Source organism: Bombus pascuorum, chromosome 14 (assembly GCF_905332965.1).
Source record: "Bombus pascuorum chromosome 14, iyBomPasc1.1, whole genome shotgun sequence".
Taxonomy (NCBI): Eukaryota; Metazoa; Arthropoda; class Insecta; order Hymenoptera; family Apidae; genus Bombus; species Bombus pascuorum.
Window position 1 is genome coordinate 7,316,666 of NC_083501.1, and position 27,031 is coordinate 7,343,696.

Here is a 27,031-nt window from a genome sequence, read left to right on the forward strand (position 1 = left end):
TTTCTATACTTATTGATTTATTACTTCCATGTTACGTAGTACATTTTTGGTATTATTAATCCATCTGGGACCATCATCCCTAAACGAGGGTTGACACATCCATAAAATCGTAGAACCAGTCATTTTGACTGCTGTGGTATTTCTAGTGTTAGCATCCAGCGATCTAACTATGAATCCGGAATTTTCCTGATAACTGATATCATATCGAATGATATGCGTAAAAATTTTCAAAACGCGTGGGAAGTTGTAGAAAACGAGAAAACTGGTTAATTGAGGTTCGATAAACAAATTGCAGGACCCTTTACACTTTGAAAAGTGCCATTTTGACTGGTATTGGTATAAGTAGCCTTGATACAAAATTATTTCAAGTTTGAATACGTAAAAAACAAAATAAAATTCGTTATATTATACTCTTAGTTATCGTTGCGAAAGTCATTACGTCATTGCGGAAAAAATATAACACGAAGTAGGAATTTTAAAATAAAATTGTAAAACCAGTCAATTTGATTGGTGTGGTAGTTGCAGTGTTAACGAACACAGAATGCGCTAGATACGGGAAAACGTAAGGAATATGCAAAGTATAAGATTTGGAAGATTTAACTGGTGAAAGAAATTTCTGCTTGCTATTTCCAGTCGATAGAAGCGTTTTGTTCGTATAAGAACGAACTTGCGAATGTTTGCAACGTATAAAGAAAATACAACTCCTGTTATGTTTGTAGGAAGATTCGATAGCTTGCAGCGTTCGTAAAGTATAAAGCTATTTGGAAGTAAGAAATAATCAGAGAAATCCGTAAATAGATTCCTAATTACGTATACTCTGTACTAACGGTACTAATGCAGGTTTACCTTCGCGTTATACGAACTGCGTTATCCCGTTTGTTCGCGTTAAACCTTAGATATTCGTTTATCTAAGATATCGAAAGTCGTTTAATGCTATGATATGGTAATTGGTTTAATGGTATGGTAATTCTAGTGTTAAAATTAATTCGCGACTACGTTAAGGGCTAAGATTTTTAATTTCATACTTCGCTCATATCCTTTGCACTTATTATACTTGCGTTTTGATACAACGCGTCGGTTGTATATATTCGTAGCGTAGTTCGAAGCATTGTATGGCAGGTGGAACGCAGTCGTGAACACGTGCGTTGAATAAAGGCAAAACTAATGACACACTGAGGGATTCGGGACAGCGACGGACGCGAAATAAAGCCGAGGAAAAATGGACCGTGACTTTTCGCTCGTCTGCTCTTCCGCCATCCTCGTATTCGCGGGGGACGTTGTTAACGCGAAGGGTTGAAACAATGCGGCCACGTTCTTTCTTTCGTATGTGTACGGCGAAGTTGAAGTCGCTGTGGATAGCCGTGGCAACGGTGCAGTTTTTCATCATCCGACTCCCGTCGACGCCGTTGGGTTTTGTTCCTCGGGAAGGGTCATGCGATACTCTGAATGCTACCTTTAAATATCAGGGTTCCTCTGTCTCTTTTCTTCTTCTTTGTTTTTTCTACCGACTATTCTCCACACTCCAAAAACATTTTGCTCGTTAACCCTTGTGTCAATAGCCATCTATCCTTCTGTATATTCTCGTTTCTTTATTTACGGTCTTTATTTTTCTACAAATATTCTATAAAAATATGTCGAGTTAGCATTAGAATTAAAGGCGTTTAACGAACCTTCATTTGGATTAGCCATTTTTGTGCTATACAATATAGATGATAGTTAATGGTACAAATATGATTTGAGGTGGTTGGTGAAGGTGCCCATAAGAAATACTCTTGATGTTCGACAAAAAAGGTTTATTAAACTATTAACAATCGATAATTAACGATCAACGATTAACAATCAAGAGTTAATAATCACGTATCTCGAATTGTGTTTGCTTCGCTGTGACGCTAGACCTTTCGCACTTCGCAGCTCGGGGCAGAGTGAATCTTTTGTTCGAAACCAAGCGGATTCTTTTCCTTGTTGCCCCTCGATATCCCCACTACGCACGCGTGTGTAAGATATCCGCGACGGTTGCCGCGTATGCATTCTTCCGAATATTCGGCGAAAGAACCGTAGGATATCGATGATATATGTGTATCGGCCTTACGCTTTGAAGGTATAGCGCTTTGTGTCGCGAAGCCGTTGGAAAGTTCCGTGGTCGAATGCCGCCACAGATTATTACAGAATAAAGTTCACTAGCAATAAACAGTTTCACTATACAATAATAAGTTCTCACTAAAGACTTATATTATAGTAACAATAATTACTTAGTCACTAGATGAAGATAATAATAAATTCACTGCATACTAACAAGTTCTCACTAGAGACTTATATTATAGTAACAATAATTACTTAGTCACTAAATGTAGATAATAATAAATTCACAAGGCGATTATGTGACTATTACAGAATTTGACAATTAACCATGACGATTAGATACTCGAGATGCCAATGACAATAATTTTAGGTTCAATTTTTTTTTTTTTTTTTTATTTGGTAGACTTTTACAATCAATTCTCATTGAGAATTATAGGTAAATTATTTTGGCGTGGTAACTTGGATTATGAGTTTATAGTATGTTTGATTCTAGTTGAATCTAATGCTTCAATCTAAAGGGTAATGTCTTCTTAGTCTGCGGATCTGATCCGTCGTGTCAAGTAATTCGGTAACTTATGGGTTTTGGTGGTTCTTAACTCTTGTATTATATCTGTTACTGAATTTGCTCAATAGGATAGCAAATGCGCTCGCTTACTTGTCAAAATTCCAAGTGAAACTGAACTTATGTACTTTGCTATGTACCTCTCTGTACTCCTTGGGTTAACTATCTTTTTAAGGAGAGCCATACAACTGCGTCGTTCCTCTTTTAGGCAAAAACGTCCATCCCGTGACCGTGGCTACGTTTAGCGACCAGATGTCGCTTCGAGCCCAAGCCTACTGTCATAAATCTCGGGCAAACATAATCGGATTAAATCATAAACAACAGCTATAATAAAAAGTCTAGACTAAAGCATTGGGGATTTCCCAAAAATTCCAAAGGGAAGGCGCCGATGTTCTTTCATCTCCGACATATATAATACTTCGTATTATCTTTGGATCTTCTGTTTTCGTGGTTATTGAAATAAATAAACAGTTGACAAAATTTCTGTCGACGATATGTCTAGAGAAAAGTAGAGTTTAGTACGACAGGTAGAATGAAATGGATATTCATAATGAAGAAATTACGAAAGGTCGTTCCATCTACCTGTTGGCTTGTTATATTCGTCGAGTATAAACAGGGGACGAAGAATGGCCATTCACAAAGTGCCTTTAACATCTTACGACTTGTTTTAGCACCATACTCGTTAAACTTAACTATTTGTCTTTAAAACACTGTGACTAATACGAAATCACCGGGATCATTGCGTACGTATATAATTCCGCTCTAACGATCTTTGATTTTATGAACTGAAACGAAATTTGAAATTTAGATAAAGATTCGACACGAACTTTGTACAATGCCATATCGTATCGTAATATTTTTCGTTATAATTCGCCGGAAACCAACGTAAGCTATTAAATTCGGGAAAAAATTTCATAGGCAAAAGACGAGGCAGATCTGTTGTATCCTTTGTCACACACCTAAGAGGACCATCTCAGTAACCAGATAGGCCGAATACCCCGCATATCACGTCTGTTGAAACAATAACTAAACGAGCCCCCTCCAAAGGGACTAGACTCTCGGCAGAAGGACCTTCCTGAACTAGCGTTAAGTCAGTCCGTTCTGGCATCTCGAGTCAGTCTGTCTTAATATTCCGAACCACGCTGTTGTAACCGTCACTCTGTCAGATTTCTGCAATAAATCTCATTGTCGCATACGAAGTCTATTTTCTTCACCCTGTTTGTGAAAGAATCGTTTCGTTCGAACCGCGACGCGAGAAGATCACCGGCGATCCGTTAATTCCGCGATCTTTTGTGTCTCCGACGTGACACCTTCTTACGTGGCAAACAGATTTCCATTCGTAAAATAGTCTTTCAAAGGACTATATTTTTAAACGAATTCCGATTAAGAACAAAGGAACGGAATTGAATAAGAGGCTCGCATATAGGAGAATCTCTCCACCTTCATTTTCTTCGCGTTCAGACGAATAGCCGAGCTTCCAGTTGTTTCCGTGCTCTCGTTTCCAGTATTTGACGCGAGTTGATCCAATATTCGATCGACAGACGTGTCGCAGGCGATGACGCAGGCCGCCCTTTGAAACTGCGTTTCACGCAAGTGGAATGCCGACCTGTTTGTCGCAGGAAACCAACTTTCCTCGTGTGCTTATTTTCCAGCCCTATTCTTCCCCTCTTTCGCCCTATTTTCCCATTTCGATAGTTCAAACACTTCGCCAAGTTTGTTGGGCTACCGATTGGATCCGACGATCCTCGAAATACTCACCGCCTGATCGATTCCTTTCTCCCCCACCACCTTCTTTCCTTTTTTAAATTAAATAAATGCTATTCGTTTAAAATGTACAAAACGAGAAATTGTCGATGGACTTTGTAACTGTTCATAGAAACTTTATGCGTTTACAGAGACTTGATAGGTCTATTGGGTTGGCGACTAAGTGATTGCGGGTTTTGTCATCAGGTGTTAATGACAAAATATAAATTTCAGTAGAATGGTAAACTTTTGAGAATTTCCTTGAACTTTTGCAATGTGTATGGATATACGTTTCGTTGGTGGAATTTCTTCGTTGCAAGTGCTGAACTTCTCCCGTCGATGGTTCCTACGTTAAACAGGAGGAACGTAGTTTTGAAACAAAGCAATCTTCAGGCATCACGGTCCGCCTGATCGATTCCTTTCTCCTCCACCACCTTCTTTCTTTTTTTAAATTAAATAAATGCTCTTCGTTTAAAATGTACAAAACGAGAAATTGTCGATGGACTTTGTAACTGTTCATAGAAACTTTCTGCGTTTACAGAGACTTGATAGGTCTGTTGGGTTAGCGATTAAGTGATTGCGGGTTTTGTCATCAGGTGTTAATGACAAAATATAAATTCCAATAGAATGGTAAACTTTTGAGAATTTCCTCGAGCTTTTGCAAAGTATATGGATGTACGTTTCGTTGGTGGAATTTCTTCGTTGCAAGTGTTGAACTTCTCCCGTCGATGGTTCCTACGTTAAACAAGAGGAACGTAGTTTTGAAACAAAGCAATCTTCAGGCATCACGGTCCGCCTGATCGATTCCTTTCTCCTCCATCACCTTCTCTCTTTTTTTAAATTAAATAAATGCTATTCGTTTAAAATGTACAAAACGAGAAATTGTCGATGGACTTTGTAACTGTTCATAGAAACTTTATGCGTTTACAGAGACTTGATAGGTCTGTTGGGTTAGCGACTAAGTGATTGCGGGTTTTGTCATCAGGTGTTAATGACAAAATATAAATTCCAGTAGAATAGTAAACTTTTGAGAATTTCCTCGAGCTTTTGCAAAGTGTATGGATGTACGTTTCGTTGGTGGAATTTCTTCGTTGCAAGTGTTGAACTTCTCCCGTCGATGGTTCCTACGTTAAACAGGAGGAACGTAGCTCTGAAACAAAGCAATTTTCAGGGATCACGAGCGCCACTTGCCTCTAATTATCGAGCACGCGTTGCAAAAACCAAAGGAAGCCCGTGGGTCGCGAAAGGGCATCGTAAAAGTGAACGTGAGCATGAAATGATCGAAGAGCACAGCGTACGTAACTAGAGAGCTGTATTTAACGTAATGGTTAATTGGACCTTGCGCAACCAGCCATCGAGGGACGGTCCGTTCTTTTCCATTTAATTCGCTTCGATTCTGCCTCCGATTCCGCAGAACTTTTTCCTCGATTGAAATTCTTTCCACCTTACTCCTCCAATTCTTTGTAATTGCCAACCTGTGGACCGCGTCCACCACGTCATCGTACTCCTTAGAACCGTCACTCATTCTTCCGCGGATCGAAACATGTGGAATAACGTGCACACGTAACGGAACACGTCCAAGTACGCGCATAGTATACCGTTGTTCGAATGATTTATGTGTTTGTCGATCGACTCGAAATATGCACTCTAACGCTTCATAGTGGACCGTTGATTAAACAAAAAAAAAAAAAAAAGAGTTCACGCGCTGCATGAGCCGTTCACAGTCCAAACTCTGGTCGACTCAGCTGTTTCACGTTTCTTCAACTTCTTGTTGCGATCCACTTGATCGATGATTATCTCGTACAATTTCACCAATTTCCTCCACTTTTTGTTACGTGAAGTCAACCGGTCTGACAAATAGACGGCTCGTATAACGTTCGAAGTAACCTTTGATGACCTTGAACACTCGAACGACGCGTGTCATCGGCCTTGCTTTCGTTGCTGTTAAAATAAGCAGATACAAAGACAGATGCATGACACACGGTTTAAAAATGTTGCCAATGACCTTGGCGATCCTATTTCATCGGCGTTTCCGCTTCATCGAAACGGTTCTAACCCGATATCCTCTGTGATACCTTGAACGTCTTCAATTTGTTTTGGAACGTTCTTTGATGTCAGATTGGTTGGATACGGTGATTTACGAGGCTGATTTATATAGAAGAAATTACCTGGTTGAAATGATCGAGTATTAGGAACGTGTTATCTATGCCGTAGAATCTGGGGACAAGGCGACTTTTCTCCACGCCTCTGGTCGTTGTTTCACGTCGCCAGAAGGTGGGAATGATAGCGATTAGAGTCACGAAAGGTACGAAGGAAGCGAGCCAATAGCCCCCGTTTTAGGTTTAAAAAGAACAAACACGGGGCGCGAACGTGCGGTGTATCTGATCGGGAAGTGGTCGGAATAAAATGCAAATGTGTACCGCTTTATTTCACAGCGTCTCTCCTTTTTCACAAAATCAGACCGCCTTTCTCGACGTTAAAAACGGAAGCAACGTCTGGCGAAAAAAAAATTACACGTTAAAGTGGAAGCAAAACATTCTGAGAAAGTATTAAAACACCTGAAATAGAAAATCTTTATGCATATGGCATTATCGTGTGCATTGTGTGCGTTCCAACGAGACACGATTATCGTGATTAAATAGTGGCACAATAGCGATCTGAAAGTGTACACAGAAATTCCAGACTACGTATTTAATATTACAAACGCGTATCTGCAACGAAAAGATCAAGCATAACCAGCTGTCTTATGTACAAAGTATGTATTAAATACGATCCCACCGAGTGCTGAGGTTTACGAATATTATGCATAATCGACTGCTTCGATACTTTTATAATTTATAATGTGTGATATGCAGCAGCGTAAAATATTCTGTAGCTTCTACACGGATTTTCCGATTTAAATGTACCAATACATATATACCAATGCAATCAAGATAATCGAGTGTCATTATGGTTCTAATGAAACTTGAAAACGTTTCGTACAAAACACGTAATTTATTTGTACAAGATCGAACACTTTCGTGGCCAACTATACACGCGAGATACGAAGGAAGAAAAAAAGAATCGAAAGTATCGTTGGCTGGAGGGAAGAACAACACGCGTGCACCGTTTCTTCTCGTTCCGCGTTCGGAACGAGGGGAACACGAAACGGACCGCGACGGCGCGCGATACGAGAAGGTGGGGGCGCGAGGTAAATCGTGATCGAAGGTGGAAGGTAGAAGGGGGAAGGTTCGTGTCTGTAGTAGGAGACGGTTGTGGTAGGTCATGAGAACAAAATGGCCGATCGTCGGTTGCCTTGGCAACGGAATCGGGCGGTACCAGAACGTTCCCTAGAGGCGGAGCTTTTAAATCTTGGCGGCCATTACTGATCCCCACTCCGATAGGTATCGCCGCCTGGCGGACGAACCAGGAACCAACGAGCCTCGTTTTCCCCGCGCTTTTGGCGGACATTGCTATGACCGTGTATTCGATAAAATCAAGGGCATGCGGAGATTTATCTTGGCCAGTCCCCGAGGACTTTTGTTTTATAGCGCCTTCGGATAACGAAGTAAGTAATTTATACGTTTCCTTCGCGCTATTGCGTACAGCATTCCTTTCGTAGCGAGATCGCTCGAGGTTAGGTTTGGACATAGGCAAATCGTCAACAGGAACGTCGTTAACGGAGAGTGTTTGAAAGAATCGTTAAAGAAACCGTTAAAGATATGGCCGGAAGAGTGCGAAACGGCAGATTCAATAACTTTGGGAACTCGAAGTCGCTTCTGGAACAAATCAAGCAGAATTCCACTGTCCAGTGGTTCGAGTAAATCGACGGGAAAAATTGTCGTTACTGTTACGCCTTTGTTTCTCTTTCGATAAATACGATCTTTATATCTCAGCTGTCCACTCATCGGTACGTATCTTTCAGTTTGAAAATTTAGACATTCGCACAGACATTGAAGAAGCAAAAGACAGACACATTTGGAAACTACAAAATTCGAAACTCTGAGAATTTACTTATCCGAATCTTTTTTTTCTTTTCTCATTTTTCTAGTAACATTTCTCTGTAACTTTCATATCCAGCAGAGATATACCGAAAGAAAAGTGAAAGAAGGCAAATGGACGAGCTGTCAGAGGCGTGCCGCAATTTTCTCGGTATTATGATGTATCATCGCGACGCAAACATTGTACGATGTGGTATCACGCGGGCAACATTTTACAGGGATATATCTATCGCAGTGGGAAGAGTATAAAATGTAGACACTATATATCGGAGAGAGCCCTTTCGGAAAACATCGGTACAAGCGCCGGCCTCGACGACCTAGCAGCTCCGATTAATGTTGATTTATGTATTAATTGGCTGACGCGCCGCGGCCGTAACGGGTCACGCGTGTGCCTTTGAGTTCGTTGCGCTGCATGGGAGGAATGTTGATCGTTTGGGGCTTGCGTTCGCTCGTAAAATCAACCGAACGGACGACAAATAGTCGGCCCGATTGATCCTCGCTGCGAAAATTCAACCGGGCGTCGCGTTATATCGCACGATAAAAGAATCGAAAGTATCGTTGGCTGGAGGGAAGAACAACACGCGTGCACCGTTTCTTCTCGTTCCGCGTTCGGAACGAGGGGAACACGAAACGGACCGTACACACCGAAACGGCGATATTGGCCGTTAAAAAATATCGCGTTACGTCAGAAAGTTGTATAAATAGGAAGTTTGACGCATTTGCCGATGGTGAAACGATACACGGTCACTTTCACCACAGGTTACTCGACACAGTGATCGCGTTTATTAGGCGACGCGCAGGCCACCATGCAATTAGCGATCGCTCTCTGTTCCCTGGCGTCGAATTTATCGCGTTAACGAAGAGCCGGAGTAAACCGGCCGTGAGAATTCACCGTTCTCCCCCTTTTCATTGCCCCTTTAACGGCGCTCCTGATTTATGAATAATGGATATCGTTAATCGACCGATATCCAACTTCTGTTCCTCGCCTCTTCTCTTTTTTCTCTCTTTCGTTTCGCTGTGTCGACGGACACAAAGAGACAGACTTATACAGTTCCCTTTAAGACCTAAACGCGCGTAATAACGCTGCTACGGGGCAGAATGTTTTAATTTCTTACATCAAGCTGCATAAGCAAATCGATCCGTTATTATACTGAAAATGTGTATAGAATTTCCGAGACGCTTATCGCAAATATACATCGAGTGCTTTTTAAACGTATGTGTACGTAATGTAACGAGTCACATACGAAGGAAACGCTGGCACTCGATATCGAGGCTCGTTAATATAACGGATAATTGATCGTTTAAATTACTTGTACGATCTCCGTCAAGTATGTACTCGCGGTAAATATTTTCTGGCTTAAATGTACGTATTGGCGGATCTATTGACTTGGCAACTAAGTGATTGCGGATTTTGTCGTTACCATCTAATGGCAAAATCCGCAATCACTTAGTTGCCTTCATAAAAGATGTAACTTAGAAAAAACGAAGCTGGCTCCCTGCTGGGGGTAGCCGCCCACATGCTATATTTATTTTTTTTTTCTTCACCAACAAGATATAACACTTTTCCAAATGTCCATAAGGACAAATTGTAAAATAACCAAAATAAAAATAAAAAAAAAAAAAAAAAAAAAAACTTAGTTGCCGAGCCAATATCTTAGCTTAGTCGAGGTTACCTACAACCTGTTATTCGTCTTAAATTCGGCTTCCACACCTTTTACGAAACATTTGCAAACTTAGTGTAGGTAGCTTCAACGAAGTTTGCAAAGGTGTGGAAGCCGAGTTTAAGACGAATAACAGGCTGGTGAACGACAAAGTTGGCGTATCGAATTCGCGGTAAAACGATCCATAGAAAGCAGAACAAAGCTCGATTGAATAGCAGTAGACGGACGATAGTGTCATCGAACCCTGGGTGTCGAAGAAGCGCGGTACATGAACGAACGTCTTTCTTGCAGATCCTCGTAGAATACGACGACGTAGAGTGGCAAAGAAGAGAATGGCTATCGCCGCACAGAGACGCAGTGTTTTCGTTCTTCTTAGTGGAAAAGGGTCTGTATTGGGCCGAGCGACCTGACCCCAGGCATGCCAGCCTCATCGCCATCGATCACCACAATCACGCGAATAATAACCACCACCACCATCGTATCAACGGGAAACCCCTGAGGGGTGCCACTGCTGTCGCAAACACTGTCGCCTGGCCGGCTCTAGTAAGTGCGCCTTGTCCTTCCTTTCTCTCCCCTTCGCCTCTCCTTGCGCGTCCTTCTTTCCCGGACGCTTTATCGATTAACGAACCCTTGGCGTAGCCACATCAGCCAGGACGTTCCGTTGATCCCGCTTAAGTGTCCATTGGCGCAGAAACGCGCTCGCAAAATTGCAACTTTCAGATTCCAATAGACGAGAATATCGCGCAGTTTATATGCAAAGTATTCGCGATCATCGTTGTACATCCAACCTAGCCATTTTCCACCCCTTGGTCCGTTCGTTTAGGGATAATTAAGAGAGCAAGTTTTCATTTTAATAAACGCGCCATCAATTGTAAGCGTCGTCCCTTGTTCTCCGAAGCGTCTACAGAGTTTCATTAAATATTCCGTGTAATATGTAAATATTTCGGTAGTTGTGTAGCGTGGTATGAGCGAATTCAAATTAATCCTGAATCGAAACTCACTTGCAGACATTTTACCCCCTGGTGGCGCGAGCAGAGTTACCGGAAGACGCGATGCCTCTCGAGTTCATGCAAGATCGAAGGCTGGATTTCGTCGACTACTCGAAGCTGAAGCCATTTACCGTGAGTATCATCTTATATTTTCTCGATACATCTGCGAACGACGCTTTCCTTAGGAATTCTGAATATTTAGAAATTCAAGTTGCAACGCGTGATCCTCTCGTGCAACAAAGACCAGCGTATGATATTCCGATCGATCGGACGGATATCAAGTTCGTTACGAAGTCTCTCCGGCTTTTTCTTTTCAACGAGAAAGCGCTGTTAGGAGATCTTTGGCCGATTAAGTGGCACGCAAGTTCCCTAAACCGATCCAGCCGCTTCGCAACTGCAAACTTACTTCGTTAGAGCGGCGAGGAAACTTGGCAGCAAGTTGCGAGGCTATTGACCTATCCGACAGCCCTCGAGGGAACCGTTGTCGTGACTACGAGTAATCTTTCGAGGGATGCGATCTCTGGTGACCGAATATCGCCTTTAGGTCATCCAGGGTCACCTAAAATTTGCAATCCGCGGAATCGTCCTCGTTTTATCCTTCCTTTTTATTTTTATCTTTCCCTACAATTTTTAACTTAACTTACTTGTACGTGTTACACCGTTTTATAACAATCGAATAATCAGTGACTTTGCCTTGTAAACACAGAAGAGAAATCATTTTTAGATGTAACATAAGGTAGAAGATAGACGTGTCCGCCTCTTTGAAATAACCACGGCAGAAGGACACTTTGCAACCCCTAATGGACTGTTAAAACGCGTGTAAGGCAGAACGGAAAGCGGACGGTCTATCTATGTCAACCCTTACGCGATCGACTTTCTATATTCGAAGACGCGGCCAGAACATCCATAAGGAAGGATAAATCGATGAGCGTGTGGTTTTTCTGCGATGGAGAGAGGGCGAGCATGCTTGAAAAGTTTTTACGTTCGAATGGACGGACGCGGATGCGGGGAATTGTTTCCAAGTAATTAAACTAGCGGAACTTTTACCGTTAAAAGTTTTCTCGGCTACCGACGAATTGTAAGTGGTTCACGTGCAGCGAAAAGTTGCACAAAGACCGTGGTCAGGAGATCAGCTGCACCGGAGTTTCGCGAGCCTATCTGCGCTGGTTACGTATTAAGGACGATTACCGCACAGGTAGTTGCACTTGATGAGGAAAATAGCGTGTCTCTTGTCATTTTCTGCCTCTTTGGATTCAATTTTCTACCTTTTAACGTCTTTTTTTCTCTGTTTGACGCAACCGTTGCTACCAGAATACGACAAACCGTGTCTGCAATTGCATTCTTTTTCTTTTCCCAAACGAGAAATACCCTCGTTTTACGTAGCGATGTTTGTTCAAATCTACTGCCAACTGTTTCGTTCGTTTTTACAAAGGTAGAGATAACATAGTGTTTAAAACGCTTTGGAGAAAACTAAAACGCAGCAGTTCTATCGGTAGCATTAAATAGTTGAATGGATGCAGCATATACGCGAAGAACGATGAATCTATCGATCTTGTGAGACTTCTTTGCCTCTTATCCGCTTCATTGATGCACTAGAGCCATTCATAATAGCGATCCTCTAATTATTTAGAGCAGCGTATAAAGGAAAGTTGCCAGGCTATCGATAAAATGATCCCGTGGCCTGACAATTGAACTTCACCGTGTTACGCGCAATAAATAGAAGGAGAGAAAAAAAAAAAAATGTCACGGCAGAAATAATTTCATCAGGGTTAGGGGAAATTGCTCGTGCTTGGCCATCACCGGCTTCGCATTCGATTATCGATTTCTGATAGCCGCAGCTGCACTTTTCCTTCGCCAGAACAAAACAGAATCTTAAAAAGAGAAAAAGGGGAAGAAAGAAGAAAGAAGCGTGGAACGAAAGAAGAAAGCGGCGGAAGAAAAGGAAAAATGAGACGTAGGAATGTTTCCAGTGAACAAAGCGAAAGGAGCAAAAAGAGTATATGGCTGCAACGACGCGGCGTGCCACAAAAAGACGAGAAAGAAGCTTGGACAATGGCGTAGCAAAGTGCAACTGGTGAAAAAGAAACAAGAAGACGAAGTTAAGAGGAACCTGAAGGATATAGAAAGAAGAAAGGTGCAAAGAAAGAGGCGCAGAGTAGTCGTGAAAAAGAGAAGACGAAGAAAGAGAAAGAAGGGAGGAAAAGAGGAGGGGAAAAAGGAGAAAAGAAATTGGTCGGCTTGGCTGGACCGCAAAAGGGTGAAGAGTCTGCTGACCCTGAACTATAAATGCAACGGGTTCTTTCTGCAAGCTGTTTCGAGGCGCATAGCTAGCAACACGCATACCGAGGGAGCCGTGTAATCGCGCTGTGCCGCGCCGACACGTACTTACGCCCGGGAAGAAGCGATCACGTGGATATTCGTTCGCGACTTGCGTGAAGCTTCCAACAGCTACCCTACTCTTTGGTCTTGTTTCGTTGGCAGCTGCCGGTTCGGTGACTCGTGTTGACACCGCGCGTGCACCAACATCGTCGAACGTTGGAGAACGGCCAACGCAAGGCGCCAACATATTCCCGTTTTGCCTAACGGTCCGCGATACAACCATGCAACCCGCCACTACAACTTTCGCATCTTTTCTTTCGTAAGATTACACGCGCTGCGTCCTAAAGATTTATCGATAAGACCAAGATTTATGGTTATAATCCTTCGAAATATGTATAGTCAGTCGCACAAGTACTCATCCACCTTGTCCTCGACTTTCACAACGCCTTACTCTTGCCACTTGGTCCATCCTTCACTGTCGATCCTGTAGTTTTCTATTCTTCGACCATAGTCCAAGCTGAAAATTCTCGTAACGGACGAGTACACGCGCGATAGGAAACCGTTGCCGCGGCGAAATGTCGCTAGGAAACGACGTTGATTTGGCCACTCAGTGGTGATATTACATGGAACGTCGGGCAAATTGTTAAGCGCTCTCGACGCTTCGGTAATAGCGTTATAATTGCCGTTATATTACTACCATTATCGTGCATCACCGTCATGCTTCGCGTCGTGATTGCACAACGCATCTGACGTAACAGGGCGATCATGACGTAACGAGACGTTGACGCAACGCTTCCTCGGCGAACGCGTGTGTAAGTATGTACTTGGCGTGTTCGCGAGAGTATCGACGAGGAAAAAGTTGTCGTGAAACGACACGAGCAGAGAAACGACTTTATCGATCGTTCGAGTTCCCAAGGATCGAGCTGTTACGTCCTAGACTCGACTGGATTCCTCCAGGCTTGTTGCCCCTGTGGCTCTCCACTTTCCACTTTCCACTTACCAATTACCAGACGCTTTATCGATTCGAATAAACGAATTGCAGAACAAACCGAAACGGAGTCGACTACGCGCACATCGGATTTGTTTGATCGCTAAGGCGTGGCACGCGCAATGAATCGCCAACAGGGAACAATTAATCACCCAATTACGAGACCAGGCATCGGATACCGTTTCGAGGAACTCTGCGTTGCTCGTTGAAGACGATCGATGGCGAACTTGCGTCTATTTCGCCTCCTCCTCCATATCGAATCAACGACAGACGATGTTTTATTTGTTTGCAAAATATTCACATTTTTTAGTTTCGTTTCTATGCTCTGTAATTTCATTTATATGAAGCGTCGATCGATGCGAACGTATCCAAAGAACGAGGATCCGCAGCAACCTGCGATGGAATTTGATTGCGAATTTCTACTCGTTTATGGGAAATTTAGAAGTCTGGAAATTGCAAAACTCGATGAACGTGCCAATCTATGGGAAACTATTGTACTCGCGCATTACACGATTCTCTACTCGAACTTCAGGTCTCCATAAGACCTCGCATAACGACGCTTCAACCGATCGTTGTTCTTGCAGCAGGACTGGGAGCTGACCAAGGGCTCGGTACCCTGGGCAAGCGCTGTCAGGCGATGGGCAGAAATGCAGGATGGCCAGAGAATCCTGTTAACCACGCCGAGCGTTCTAGTTGGCTTCAGGGTCGAGGTTTATCGGGCCGAGGGCACTACGCAATGGTACACCGCTGTCATCGTCGGTTACAACGAGTCCACCAAGGTAGCGTCCTCTTTTTTCCACGTACACTGGGTCACGAAAGTATCTGAACGCTTACCTTGAAAAACATTTACGTTCGTATTACATGCGTTATGTTAAACATTTTCACGTTCCATTGGCATTCGAGTACTTTCGTAAGAATTAAAAAGACGATAAAAATTCATGAATCCTATCGTTTGATGGACGATAGTTACGAGCAGAGAATCAGAAGATCGTAGAGACTTTCACTTTCCGAAACAGTTCTCCGTTAGGTTTTACGCAAGATTCGTTACGATCGATTCGCTAGACTCGTTGACGGGAATAGTTACATTGATACGGTTCAACGAGACGATAGTCCATCGATTGGAACAACCTTTGACACTTAAATTGACAAATACGGTTTGCTCGGGGACATATATTACTCGATTTCTGCCTTTCCACGCAAACACCCGCAAGAACGGTAAATTGCTTGTAAGAAGGATTTATCACTGTTCGAAACTGGTCTAATGTCTCGATCTATAGATCGAGTCGACGCGAAAATGAAAGACGCTTTCGCATCGTTGCTTCCTTTCCCAAGGAATTCCCAGCTCGATGTTTATTTGAGACCTCGCAGACCGTAGCATCCATCGATCAATGGCAATTGTCTATAATAAATCGTCTCTCGCGTATTTAGCACACCTAATATACGATGATATTTGTTTTAAGATTCGAGGAACAGTTTCGAGCAGCGTAATAAATCCAAAATGTCAGAATGCGAAATCACCATTGATTTCTGTTTTTATTGCTTATTCATGGTTCTGCGATGCAATTTTTAGGATTTGACTGTCACCGATGACACGGTTCTCGAGGATCACAACGAGGACCCTAGTTTAGTACAAATGCGGCTGATTGGCGATGGAGGTGAGTCCACGAATAATATTCGCTAGGAATAATCGCATGGAATCGAAGCTTTCCTATAGACGGATAAACCAGCTTTTCCATGTCGTTTTTCTTCTTAACGAAATGAACTTGTTACCTTTGAAAGGAATTCTTTAAGAAGTGGCTGTAGGAGATAAATGTTTTTTCTTCTTCTTTTTTTTTTACAAAGCGAATATTACTTTTTTAGAAGAGAGAAAAAAGAGATAGAACATCGTGTCAATTTTAGCTCGTTCCTTTTTCTGCAGTCGTCGAGAGTATCATGAGAGGCGAGGTCGTCGGCATGACACCGAGGAGGTCGAGGTCATCGACTGCTCTGACGCACGCGCTTGTTGTGGTGAGTGAAATTCAATTCCGTTCTATTATTAAATCGCTATGTAGTTTACGATAATATAAACGGCAAGAGCAATGTGTCATACCACATTTTCCATTTTTCTCGCTTCTCTTTCGAATTTATTTATTAAGTCAAAACGTCAGGACTGATTATACATTATCGTCGTTGTTCTTTCGTAACGTAGTTGTACAAAATATCCGATTCTTGTATACAAGAGAAGCAACGTTTCTCTTCTTTTTCGCAGATTCTTTTATTTTTTATTATTAACATAATGGTTGCTTCCGAATCGACACGTGCTGTTACATCATTTGTACGATACCACCTTCAAAGTGGAACTAAAAATCAATTATTTTATGATATTTTACAATAATTCGTATCGAACGTGTATGTAAAATTTTACAATTGCATGACAATTATTTGTTAGCATACAACGCTGTAGAGAAACGAGTTCCCACTTTGAGGCAGACGGTATAGAAATATTTTCAAAGACAACATGAGAAACGGACCCACTCCGATCACTCGTTACCTGATTAGTATCGTTATCTTGATTAATACCTGCTCAAGATCGTGACGTGTTCGCAAGTTCCCTCGATCAGGGGACTGATTGTTTCGAGTCACGAATTGAACAGCGCGATAACCTCCTCGAAGTAAACATGTAACTTCTGCGAAGATAGCTCCCCTCTGGTCTATCGACACGACTCAAATAAATTTTCTTCCGACGATAGAAAGACAACTTGTGTCTCCAAAGAAAACACGTTTCTTCGACTGACGAACATTCGTTTCGTTTGGATTCATTCTCCCAATTATTTGCCAAGAAAAAAAAAAAGAAAAAAAATACACGAAACAAAGTTGACACGTAACATAAGAATCGTTCGATGAGTAAACAAGCTTGTCGCGTATTGGCTCGAAAATTCTTTCGTCCTTGAATACCACTTTCGCATCTACGAGATAATGAGCAATGTAACTTCCAACCTATCGTACCGCGTGTTATCACCTTATCGCTCGTTACCGTGACATCGTTACCGCGAGATTTCTTAATTTTTCCACCGTCATTGAATATATGTATATCGACCAATGGCAGATAAGACGCAAGGTTTGAAAAGATATAATAGCGCCGAAATGCGGGTGTTCGCGAAAGTATTCGAATACTTGTAGAAATAAGTACGTTTATGAATACATCACCTGTCCTGCGTTAGGAACAAACCTGGAAGTGCATGCACGTAGAAGTTGCAAGATAGTTGTTTGAACAGCGCAAAACGTACATTCGTTATACGCAGTCGTGTTCCTGTGAACACAGACAAAGTGTTTAAACGTCGAATACATTTGTGGGTCATTATAAGTAAAGAAAGGAAGGAATAAAAAATAGGCAAGAAAAGCGGAAAATATTTGGCGAAAGCACGTGATTTTGTGTGCAAACCGACTGTTTCCCTTTAATGCGGGAAATCAATAAAGTCGTGTTTGCGGCACCCTCGAGCTTTCAGGAATCGGGAATAGAGTCCGTTGCTACCTTGGCGGCCGACTTCCGTTCGTCGTGAACGCGGTTGCCCCACCTTCTTCGTGTTCTCTTCGCTCGATTTCCTGGCGAGACGGCAATCGAACATACCAGACGGTCCCTTCGAAAGGACAATCTCCGTCACCGTGCATTCTCGATTCACCCCTCCCCTTCGCCCTTTCTTTTTCAACCACGCTGTTCGTCTTCAACGAACTTCATTTCGTCACACGGTGTATCACGACAGTTTTAGAATCTGAGAATAGCTACACCGATTACGAGTTATTTATCGCGAATATATTTACACCTATGAATAGAGTCCTAAAGATAGGGTCACACTAAATATCAACAGTTATTAATAGGAAGGAATTATTATTTGAGGAATTTATTATAGTCATTAATTAAGGAATAATTATGGTGGTCTTAAATAATTTCATGACCTCGATGAAGTACGTTTGCGATGAATATCTATATGAGTAACTCGCATATATAATATAATATAATATATTATATATAATATATATTATATATATATATATAATATAATATAATATATATATATTATATATAATATTATATATAATATGGCATATATAATATAATATAATATATAATATAATATAATATATAATATACATAATATATGCATAATATATAATATATATAATATATAATATACATAACTATGTATAATATACAGACTTCGACAACATAATCGGAAGATTGTTTCGGTGCTAATCAAGTTTCGAAATCTGTATATTCGGAACAGACCTCTATAAATGTCCTCTCGTAAACGAATCTTACACCCAATAAAGTAGTTTCTTAGCAAAATAGATCGTCTCTTTTCCCGATGAATGTTGCTGGTAAATTAAGAATTCGACGAAATCTTCGAAGCAACCTAATCGCATCGGTAATCGAAGGAGAAACTAGATCAATCGAAGCTGAAAACGGTAGGTTCGTAAACGGCAATCAGAAGTCGCTTTTCAGAGTTGTTCGGTGTCTCAATCGCGGCAAAGCCGAAGCGTTAATCCTGGTTGCTCGGCGCGACGACTTTCGACGATGCGGAATTTTCTATCGTTAGCGAGTAATTGTGTGAAAGTTTCGAATTCGATGTCACCGGAGTTGCCAGCGTCTATAGAAAGAGATATTCCATCTTTGAAATTTCTTCTTACCTCGCGAGAGAAAAACTTCTTACGGAGAACTCCGAATTCTCTGTATCCATCGACCTAACAATCTCGTTAATGCGAGAGGAATCTCCTCCTCCCTCTCTCCTCTCCTTCGATCCCTCCTTTGCCAACTGGCTGTTCCATAAATCATTTCTGCGAAATCTATTCGAGCTCCGCGATTATATCAACCGTTTGCCCCGACCCGCATGAAATTACTTCTAAAATCTAACCCGCAAGAATTATCTATTGTACTTTCATTCGCGACGTTCCACATGCAAATCTATTTCAGCTCTGCCATAGGTGGAATTTTATAAGTGGAAAGTTAGTAATAAACTTTCTTGTACAATAGTTGTTAATGTTTCCATTCCACTGTACGATGGTAATTGAATTAAGTGACACGTAATATTCAAATAGAGTTTATGAAACGTTTGATGTTAATTTCGTTTAACGAAGGAATTTCACGAATACAGAAATAACATTAATCGTAACGCGAATGAAATAATGTAGATAACGTGCGTTCCACGTGTATTCTCACTGACTTCTATTTTATCAAATCGTTGGATCTGTAGATCAGAAAAAATGCTCTAATCTTTAATGGATCGCGTTTCAACTCTCGTGATATATCAGCGATTTCTGATAACAGAGATTATCGATTTAAAAGACAAAATAATTAACAGGCAGAATATTAGGAAGGAAAAACGATGAAAAAACAGGGTCCAGTTGTATTTTCCTCGTGTTTTCGAATTTCTTTGAAACTCGTATATGTAGTTTCTGAGAAGATCGCGACGTAACAGTTTCTGCGGTCCCGTTGTGAGACTGGAATCCGTCGAGTGTAGAAGCTGGTTCGAAGGCTGCGTGCAAAGTTGGCGGAATTCGTGACTCGCAGGATACTTTGGGTCGACAGCCCTAAGTCAGGAAGTTCCGAGCTGGCTTATACGAGTTCGAAAACTCGCCGAAAGGGATTAAGCCAGCGACTGCTTGCTCGTAATGGAACTTGCTCTCCAGTTTCGAGACGCTTCTTGGAAATAGCCATTAGAGCCACTTTAAAGATTGCACTGTGAACGAACTCTTGCCTTTCGAACGTTCCACGGGAATTCCTCCTTTTTTACCCGGCTTATACGAACACTTTGCTCCGCGAAACGTTCATTCATATTTCGTCGTATCGCTTCGAGGAAACTGCGAGATAAAGTGGAGACTTTATAAAAAGGATTATCCGTGAGACGAAGAAATCGTCGACCGATCGATTCGACAAATTTTTACGGGAAAACCTGACTGTACTATCCAACTGTGAAAAATTCCGACGATAAAAACATCCTCTATGAGATATTTTTAAAACACTGACGTATTACCTTCCATTTAATCGCTCGTTTATCTTTGATAACGATTAAAAATCAGAGATAAAAGCGTAATTACGGTTAGTCATAAGCCACTTTACCAATTCTATTTTCTGAAAGAAAAATCGGATAATTAATTTTGACTTATCGATACTGATTCGATTATCTAAAAATGAATCGATCAAATCGAAGAACCAAAGAGAATAAACAAATCAACAGTTTTTTATTCTTCGTTGAAATGTCCGTGATTGAAATTCGTCTAAGAAGGTTTATATTTTGTTCTTTTTCACCGACACGTAACGGTGCAATCTCCCCTCGCACTTTCGTCTTCCTTTTCCCGATCCGCTATGGGATCTCCCAACAATATCGAGTCCCGCGAAGGAATTCGGTTTACACCAACTCACGCGTTCCTATACGTGAGAAAGGGGATGGGGGAGATTGGTAGTTCCCCCACGGCATCCCGTTCCTCGTGTTTCTCATTAAATTCACGAACAGCTTCTTTAAAAGGGGTCTTGGAGTCGTCAATTAAATGCCTTCTTCGCTAGCGAGGGGAAACTCTTGCCGAAAGCCCTACGAGTCACCGACTTTACCTGCTCCTCTATCGAGTATAAGATATAAATTATGTATAGGGTGTAAAGACAAAAGAGACTGGATCGAGAAGAATAGAAGATAAGTAAGGTCAGACGAAGGAAGGACGACTTTCATTTCGAGTTCGTTAGCTCGGCTAACGATTCGACGCGGGCCAATATTTTTTCCTCCACTCATGCGAAAAGCATCGATTCGCCGGCAGCTCAATTAACAATCCAAACGAATGCCAGCACCAAACCAGACATCGCAACAGCCGAAACTCGAAATACCGTCGGTGGACAGACCGATTCATCCGAATGTAAATATCGGGCAAACACCCTAGCGAGAGAGAGCAAGGGGGTTGGCCGGCGGCCAATCTCCCTCCTCCGAACTTTGCTCAAGTTCACCTGGTATGTTGGACTCGTAAACTTCCTCTTGTTTCCACCTTGCTTTTTCACCCTTCTTTTTCCTTTCTCCGCCCCCGTCTTCAGAAGCTCTTCTACCATTTTCATCGGCCTCGTCTCATCTTTATACCTGGCTGGGGTATCTAGCCGCTTTAAAGAGTCGTTCAGCCAATAGGGGTGGATGGCCGAGTCTGCACCGGCGGCTCAAAGAAAACGACCGAGCCTCGTGGCACGTGGGAGGACAGAGGTAGAGGGGTTTGGTCGGCGAGGTGGAGCGAGACCGACGCCCCTGGGGGGCGAAGTGAGATACCGATGGAAAGAAGAGAGATGGTCGAGCGGTTGCTAGATCCGAATGAAACGGAAGGGGATGAGCATCAAGGGAGGGGAGAATGCAGGCCTAGGGGTTAGAGTGGCAGAAAGAGAAACGTGCAGAGTGGCAAGGGTCGCGAGAGTATGGAGAGAACGGGGTGGAAGTCGGGCTCTGAAGCTGCGAACCCAGAATGGGAATCGGCACTCGAGAATGGCAAAAGGGGGTGCGTAGCGTGGAAAGTAGGTGGGGCACGGTATGGCTGGCTGGATGGGGTTGGGGCGGCGGTCGGTAGCTGTATTGATTCTCAGGCAGGTCAGGCTGGTGGGGGCCCACGATGGTGGGGGTGGCTGGTGGTTGGCGCGAAACACATCCCTGCCGCCCGGCCAGAGCTAACGCAAAACATCAGCCTACAAATTGGTGAATTTCGTTCCCCGACTGTCTGGAATTCCGACAACTTTGCGCCCTTTCTAGGCTTAAACCTCACCATGACGCGGCGTCCTCTGGCTCGCGTTCCTCGAAATTTGGCCGCCTTCTCTCGATCGACCGAACAAATTCCTCTTTCACTCTTGTTTTATTCTGTTTACGTTCGAGCGTTGGGAGATTCAGAGATACACTTACGTAATCGCATTCGACCAGACATCGACGAAATACGCGAACGAAGCAGTGTAGGGGGTTATGAATCGTTAACGAGCTTGTCCGGATACCACCCAGCTTTCCCATTTATTCCGTATCGACGGAAATACTTCCGCTTAGCAATAGCGCGTTACCGGCGAGAGCGGATTCGGCGGTGGATCGTGTATCGATTCGTCCGATCCGAGGACGAGACGGCCGACATTTTTAAACGAGTCAGTGGATTATCGTTTCCAAGCGAAATCGAATATGTGCATATGTCGCGCTCCTCTCGTCCTGGAATTCCTCGATTCGATCAAACGCTCCACGTCGCTTCGATTCTTTTGTGCGCGACTCAATTTCGCGGTAATTAAATTTGCATCGGAAGTTTCATGAAAGTTTAATCGCCAGGATCCTGGGCGAAAAGTCGACTGACCTCTACAAAGATCGAATTATTACGCTGACGAAAAAAGAGAAAAAGAGAAAAAAAAAGAAGAAGAAGAGGAAATAGAGAAAAGAAGAAATGGAATGCGTTAAATTTGCCGATACAGAAGCGAAAAAAAGAGGCATCGAGCGGAAATGCTCGTTAGAAAATAGCACGTAAATTAATTGCGATACCGCATTCGACCGCACTTTCTCTCTCCCTTCCTCTCTACCACGGGTACGAACAAATTATTCAGCTTGAAGTATTTCAGAGAATTTCGTTTCCACGCCCCGTGAATTATCCAGCGATTATATTTACGTTGTCGAAAGCTTATCATTTTCCACGCGTCCCTAATGAACAGTTTTCCATTAAACGAAATGGCGCCTTTGATTCGACGCGAATAGATAGATCTCTGGAATTTTGGTAATAAATTATCACTGGATATTTTACTCGAACGAAATCCTTATACTATACTGCACGACTGATCGCTACGGAAACGACGTTCCTCCCCTTCCGGTAAGAGTTATTTGCAAAGAGCGGAGGCCGGTATCGTAGGGCTTAGGATCATTTATTCCGCAGCATCTCGCGATAGATGGGGTTGACCCTGGCAATTTCTCCTTGAATCTCTCGTGGCGGAGGGTTGTTTGTGGCCCCTCCCTCGCGCCGACTCTCTCAATATTGTTAACGCGCAGAGAGTTCAATCGCACGTGCACGTTCCACATCGATGTGCTTCGTACAGCAGCCTAGACTCGCTGTGTGGGTAACGTGCACTCATACACAGGCAAGTACGTAGGTAGCATTGGCTGGCGCCAGAAGGCCTTCATCGCCCGTTCCACCTGTTTGTGCTGGAGTTTTCCCCGCTTAGAAACTTTCAGTTCCCAACAACAAAGTTCCCGGCTGGCCGAACTACTCCCGAATGACGTGCCGGATCGATACTTTGTAAGCCTCATAAATAAAGCCGCCACGCTCCGTGACTTGTTCGCCCTACCTTCCGCGTTTCATCGTCTATGCATAGCGGTCTATCCTCGTGCATGGCCGATCGTTCAACGCGTCGTTTTATTTATACACTTGGAACCCGAAGTTTTATCAATCGAATGGAATCGAGTCCACCGACAGAGAAAGAAGGAATGAGAGAGAAAGAGAGAAAGAGAGAGGGAGGTAGAGTATAAGACGTATATACATACATTTGAAATGCAGAATTCGAGCCAAAGAAATTTAGATACTCGGAATGATCGAGGATTTGGCGAAAAGAGCAGGGCACACGCTCCTGAACCCTATCGATTGCCAATAAATTCCGCGTAGCCGTAACCAGTAAAGCGTAAAGGTAGCCATTTCGTTCACGGTTGGCCAAGTCACAATGGGTTTCCGCGTACAATCTCGGCTTCTGTTCACGTACACGGTATAGTGAAATTAGCGGAGATACTCTCACACAGCGTAGACTCGACACGAGACGCACTCGTTGGAGCCCGACCGATGCGAACTTGCTCTAGATACCGTCGATCCGTGAGATCGCGCCGAGCCAAGCACAAAAGATTCCCCTGGCTTTTCTCTCTTTCCTTGTGGCGTCGTTTCTCGAGCGAGGAACACGCCAGCGCTCGATAAATCTTCCGACCAATTCGATTGCGAGCGAGGCATTATGCAAACGATCGTGACGATGCGTTTCCTCGCTACGGGAAATTGTACTGTCAAATGGTTTGCTGTTCGATCCAAAGTTTCATGACATAACGATCGCTCTGCTTTATGTCGACGTAATTCGAGTCTCTAAAAGCTGATACATACGCTTGAAATTCATTTACCAAATGTCTCTCGTAAAGCCAGAAATCGGAGAGACTGTACTTGGTTATAGGAGGCTGAAACTGGGCTGGTGGAAAGAGAAAGCTATAATAGAAGATAGGAGACCGAGAAAAGAGGAAGAGGAAAAGGCCGAGAGTTTATCGGGTATGCATCAACGAGCCACGTTCGCAATATTATCGTCGGTCGCGTGACGCTCCCGGTTTTCGAAGGCGGCTGCTCGTTGCCTAGGGTCTCGAGATGGGGGTCGTAGCAACGGAACGGAATGGAACGGAACGGGATGGATGGAACGGATAAGGGAGAGAAGGGCGGCGAGGGAGGAGGTAGTAGGATCGGAAGGTTGGACCGGGAGAGTGAAACGGTAAAGAGGGGAAAGAGGGGAAAGGTGGTCCGGCAAGGAAAGCACGGGAACGCGAGGAGGGAGTGGCGGCGGATCGGGTGATCGGGCGTCGGTGTGTCGTAGGCCGGGAGCGGAGACAGAGAGCGGGAGCGGGCGTCGGAGCTATGGGCAGAAACGCGTAGTGGGGGAGAGAGGATTCCACGAAGCTCGCGGAGCACCAGTAGACGGCAGCACTGCGGGCCGCGCGTATCGCAGTTCGTGTCTGATCGTCTGCGCGCTTTTGTCTCTACACTTGTCGACTTGCCGTCGTCGTCTCGAGGGTGAACGTGCCCCCACCCTCGCGGCTTATCCCACCCCAAAGATTTTCTATTATTGCCGTCGTGTCGTATCGGCGCGTACGGGTAGTGACGCTTTCGTGCCGGCGCTTTATCCGTTGGTTCCGTGCTTTTTCCCTGGTTCCCGACTATGATCCAGCCGGAAATAGGAAGTGTTTGTTAATCGCTGATTCGGAAACACGAGGAGAGTGCGCAATAAACCATAGGAGAAAACCGATCGAGAGAGTTACATCCAGAAATAGATTGATAATTAGATAGAGATAGATAGATAGATAGATAGAGAGAGAGAGAGAGAGAAAGAAAGGGAGGAAAGGAAGAGAGAGGTGATACTGCAAAAGACCGTCGGAGCCCTCTGGTTCGGAAAGAAGATCAACGATTGACGCGGTGTCGCGATTCGCGATCGCCTTGCCGTGAAGTTTGCTACGCGTCCTTGGCACGCGAACGTCGTGTCTAGAGTCGGCTGAAAATTCCACCGGCTCTCGGTTCGTTGAACGAATGATGGGCGGGGGCTGAAGTTTATCGGAGACGAGGATTTTGTTCGAGCATCCCGGTTTAGCCTGACTGCCGGCCGCTCTCCTTTTGTCGAGTTTGACACAGTTGTGTTGTTTGAAGCGCGTCTACGAGACAAGAACCAGCCATATTTGACGCGGATGCTCTCACGTTATTCTCTGGAATTCAAAGTTATTCGGCTCGTGTTCGAAAACGGTGGTGTGTAATGTATATGTGCTTTCGAATCGCGATAAATCCGTTCGCGGAGACGCGCGTGAAAGAAATTGTGATTTACGCGATAGATGCGAGTTGCGAGTGAAATGCGCCTCGAATTGGCAACATTCCCAGACGCAGTGCTCCCTAACGATGCCGCCGCGTTTCTAACCGACTACGATACGCCGTCCGAACGTTTTAAACGGAATTTACCAATTATTTCGAGCTCGATCTTCCGAGCATCCCAGAGCTAAACGCGTCGCGCGGAATCGTCAAATATTTCGAGAATATTTCGATCCTCTCTCGTGAAGTATCACAGTGTCGTCGCATCGCAGCCAAACGGATCGAGAGATCCTATCGATATGTGAGGCTCGTAACCAGAATCGATTCGATCGATGTCGACAGGTCCCCGCTTCGAAGGCCGAGTGAACCGAGGGAATGATTGTCACAGTGAAGATACACGTCGCATTTTGAGCGTGCAGGATTTTAACGTTTAGAATCGTGATACAGCCGGTGGTGTATATATACATATATATGTATATGTATATGCACGTATACGATACATGTATATCGGTTTCTCGTGGCGCGTGACGCGCGATTTTTAATTCTAACCCCGGCGCTCGATGAATGATTGTGTGCTGTGTCAAGTAAAGTGAAAGTCAAAAGCAACGGACGGCCATTTTTCATGGATAAACGTGCAGCACGGTGACCGGCTCGAACTGGTTTCAATTCCACGGTTCCAGCGCCACGAGACGTAAGTGTTCCATCGCTAAAGATCCACTCTGATTGCCACCTCCGCCTTTAATGGCGGAGTTAATACGATTTCCTTATCAACCCGCGAAGAAAATAGAACGTGATTCAGTGATTCTACAGCATTATACGTGTTAGTCCGACACTCGGAGCGTTTCACGCAAACCTTCCATTTTTCATCTTCGAAATTTATAGCTGTACGCGTTATAGTACATTTACCATAACTATAAATCGAGTTTTGTCGCGATAATATTTACTTCGTTGTATCAGGAATATTAAAAGGTAGTTTGCAGCGTTCGATTCCATACACGTCGCGGATATTAAACGACGTAAATTCGTAATTTGTCGCTCGTGCGTTTCCTTCAAAGCAGAGTGTAGATGGTCACTAGTTCGAATTTACAGCTTTATGCCTCGAATTCCCTGGAAACTGCTGTTCTCGTTAAATCGCATCCGACCTCACTCGCTTTGAATTTTGATCTCTTTGT

General features: G+C 43.5%; 1 protein-coding gene across 5 annotated transcripts in view; it reads left to right on the plus strand.

Moving 5' to 3' along the window:
• LOC132913924 (probable JmjC domain-containing histone demethylation protein 2C) overlaps positions 1 to 27,031 on the plus strand; it is a 228,782-nt gene that overhangs the window by 34,052 nt on the left and 167,699 nt on the right. For 3 of the 5 annotated variants that reach the window (XM_060972582.1, XM_060972585.1, XM_060972584.1), the window contains exons 2-6: positions 10,317 to 10,568; positions 11,033 to 11,146; positions 14,906 to 15,100; positions 15,892 to 15,976; positions 16,240 to 16,328. In XM_060972582.1, the coding sequence (XP_060828565.1) occupies positions 10,317 to 10,568; positions 11,033 to 11,146; positions 14,906 to 15,100; positions 15,892 to 15,976; positions 16,240 to 16,328 (735 nt within the window). Of the gene's footprint in view, positions 1 to 7,823; positions 7,932 to 10,316; positions 10,569 to 11,032; positions 11,147 to 14,905; positions 15,101 to 15,891; positions 15,977 to 16,239; positions 16,329 to 27,031 lie in introns of those variants that run through there. The other 2 variants (XM_060972586.1, XM_060972583.1) reach the window with 2 other exon arrangements.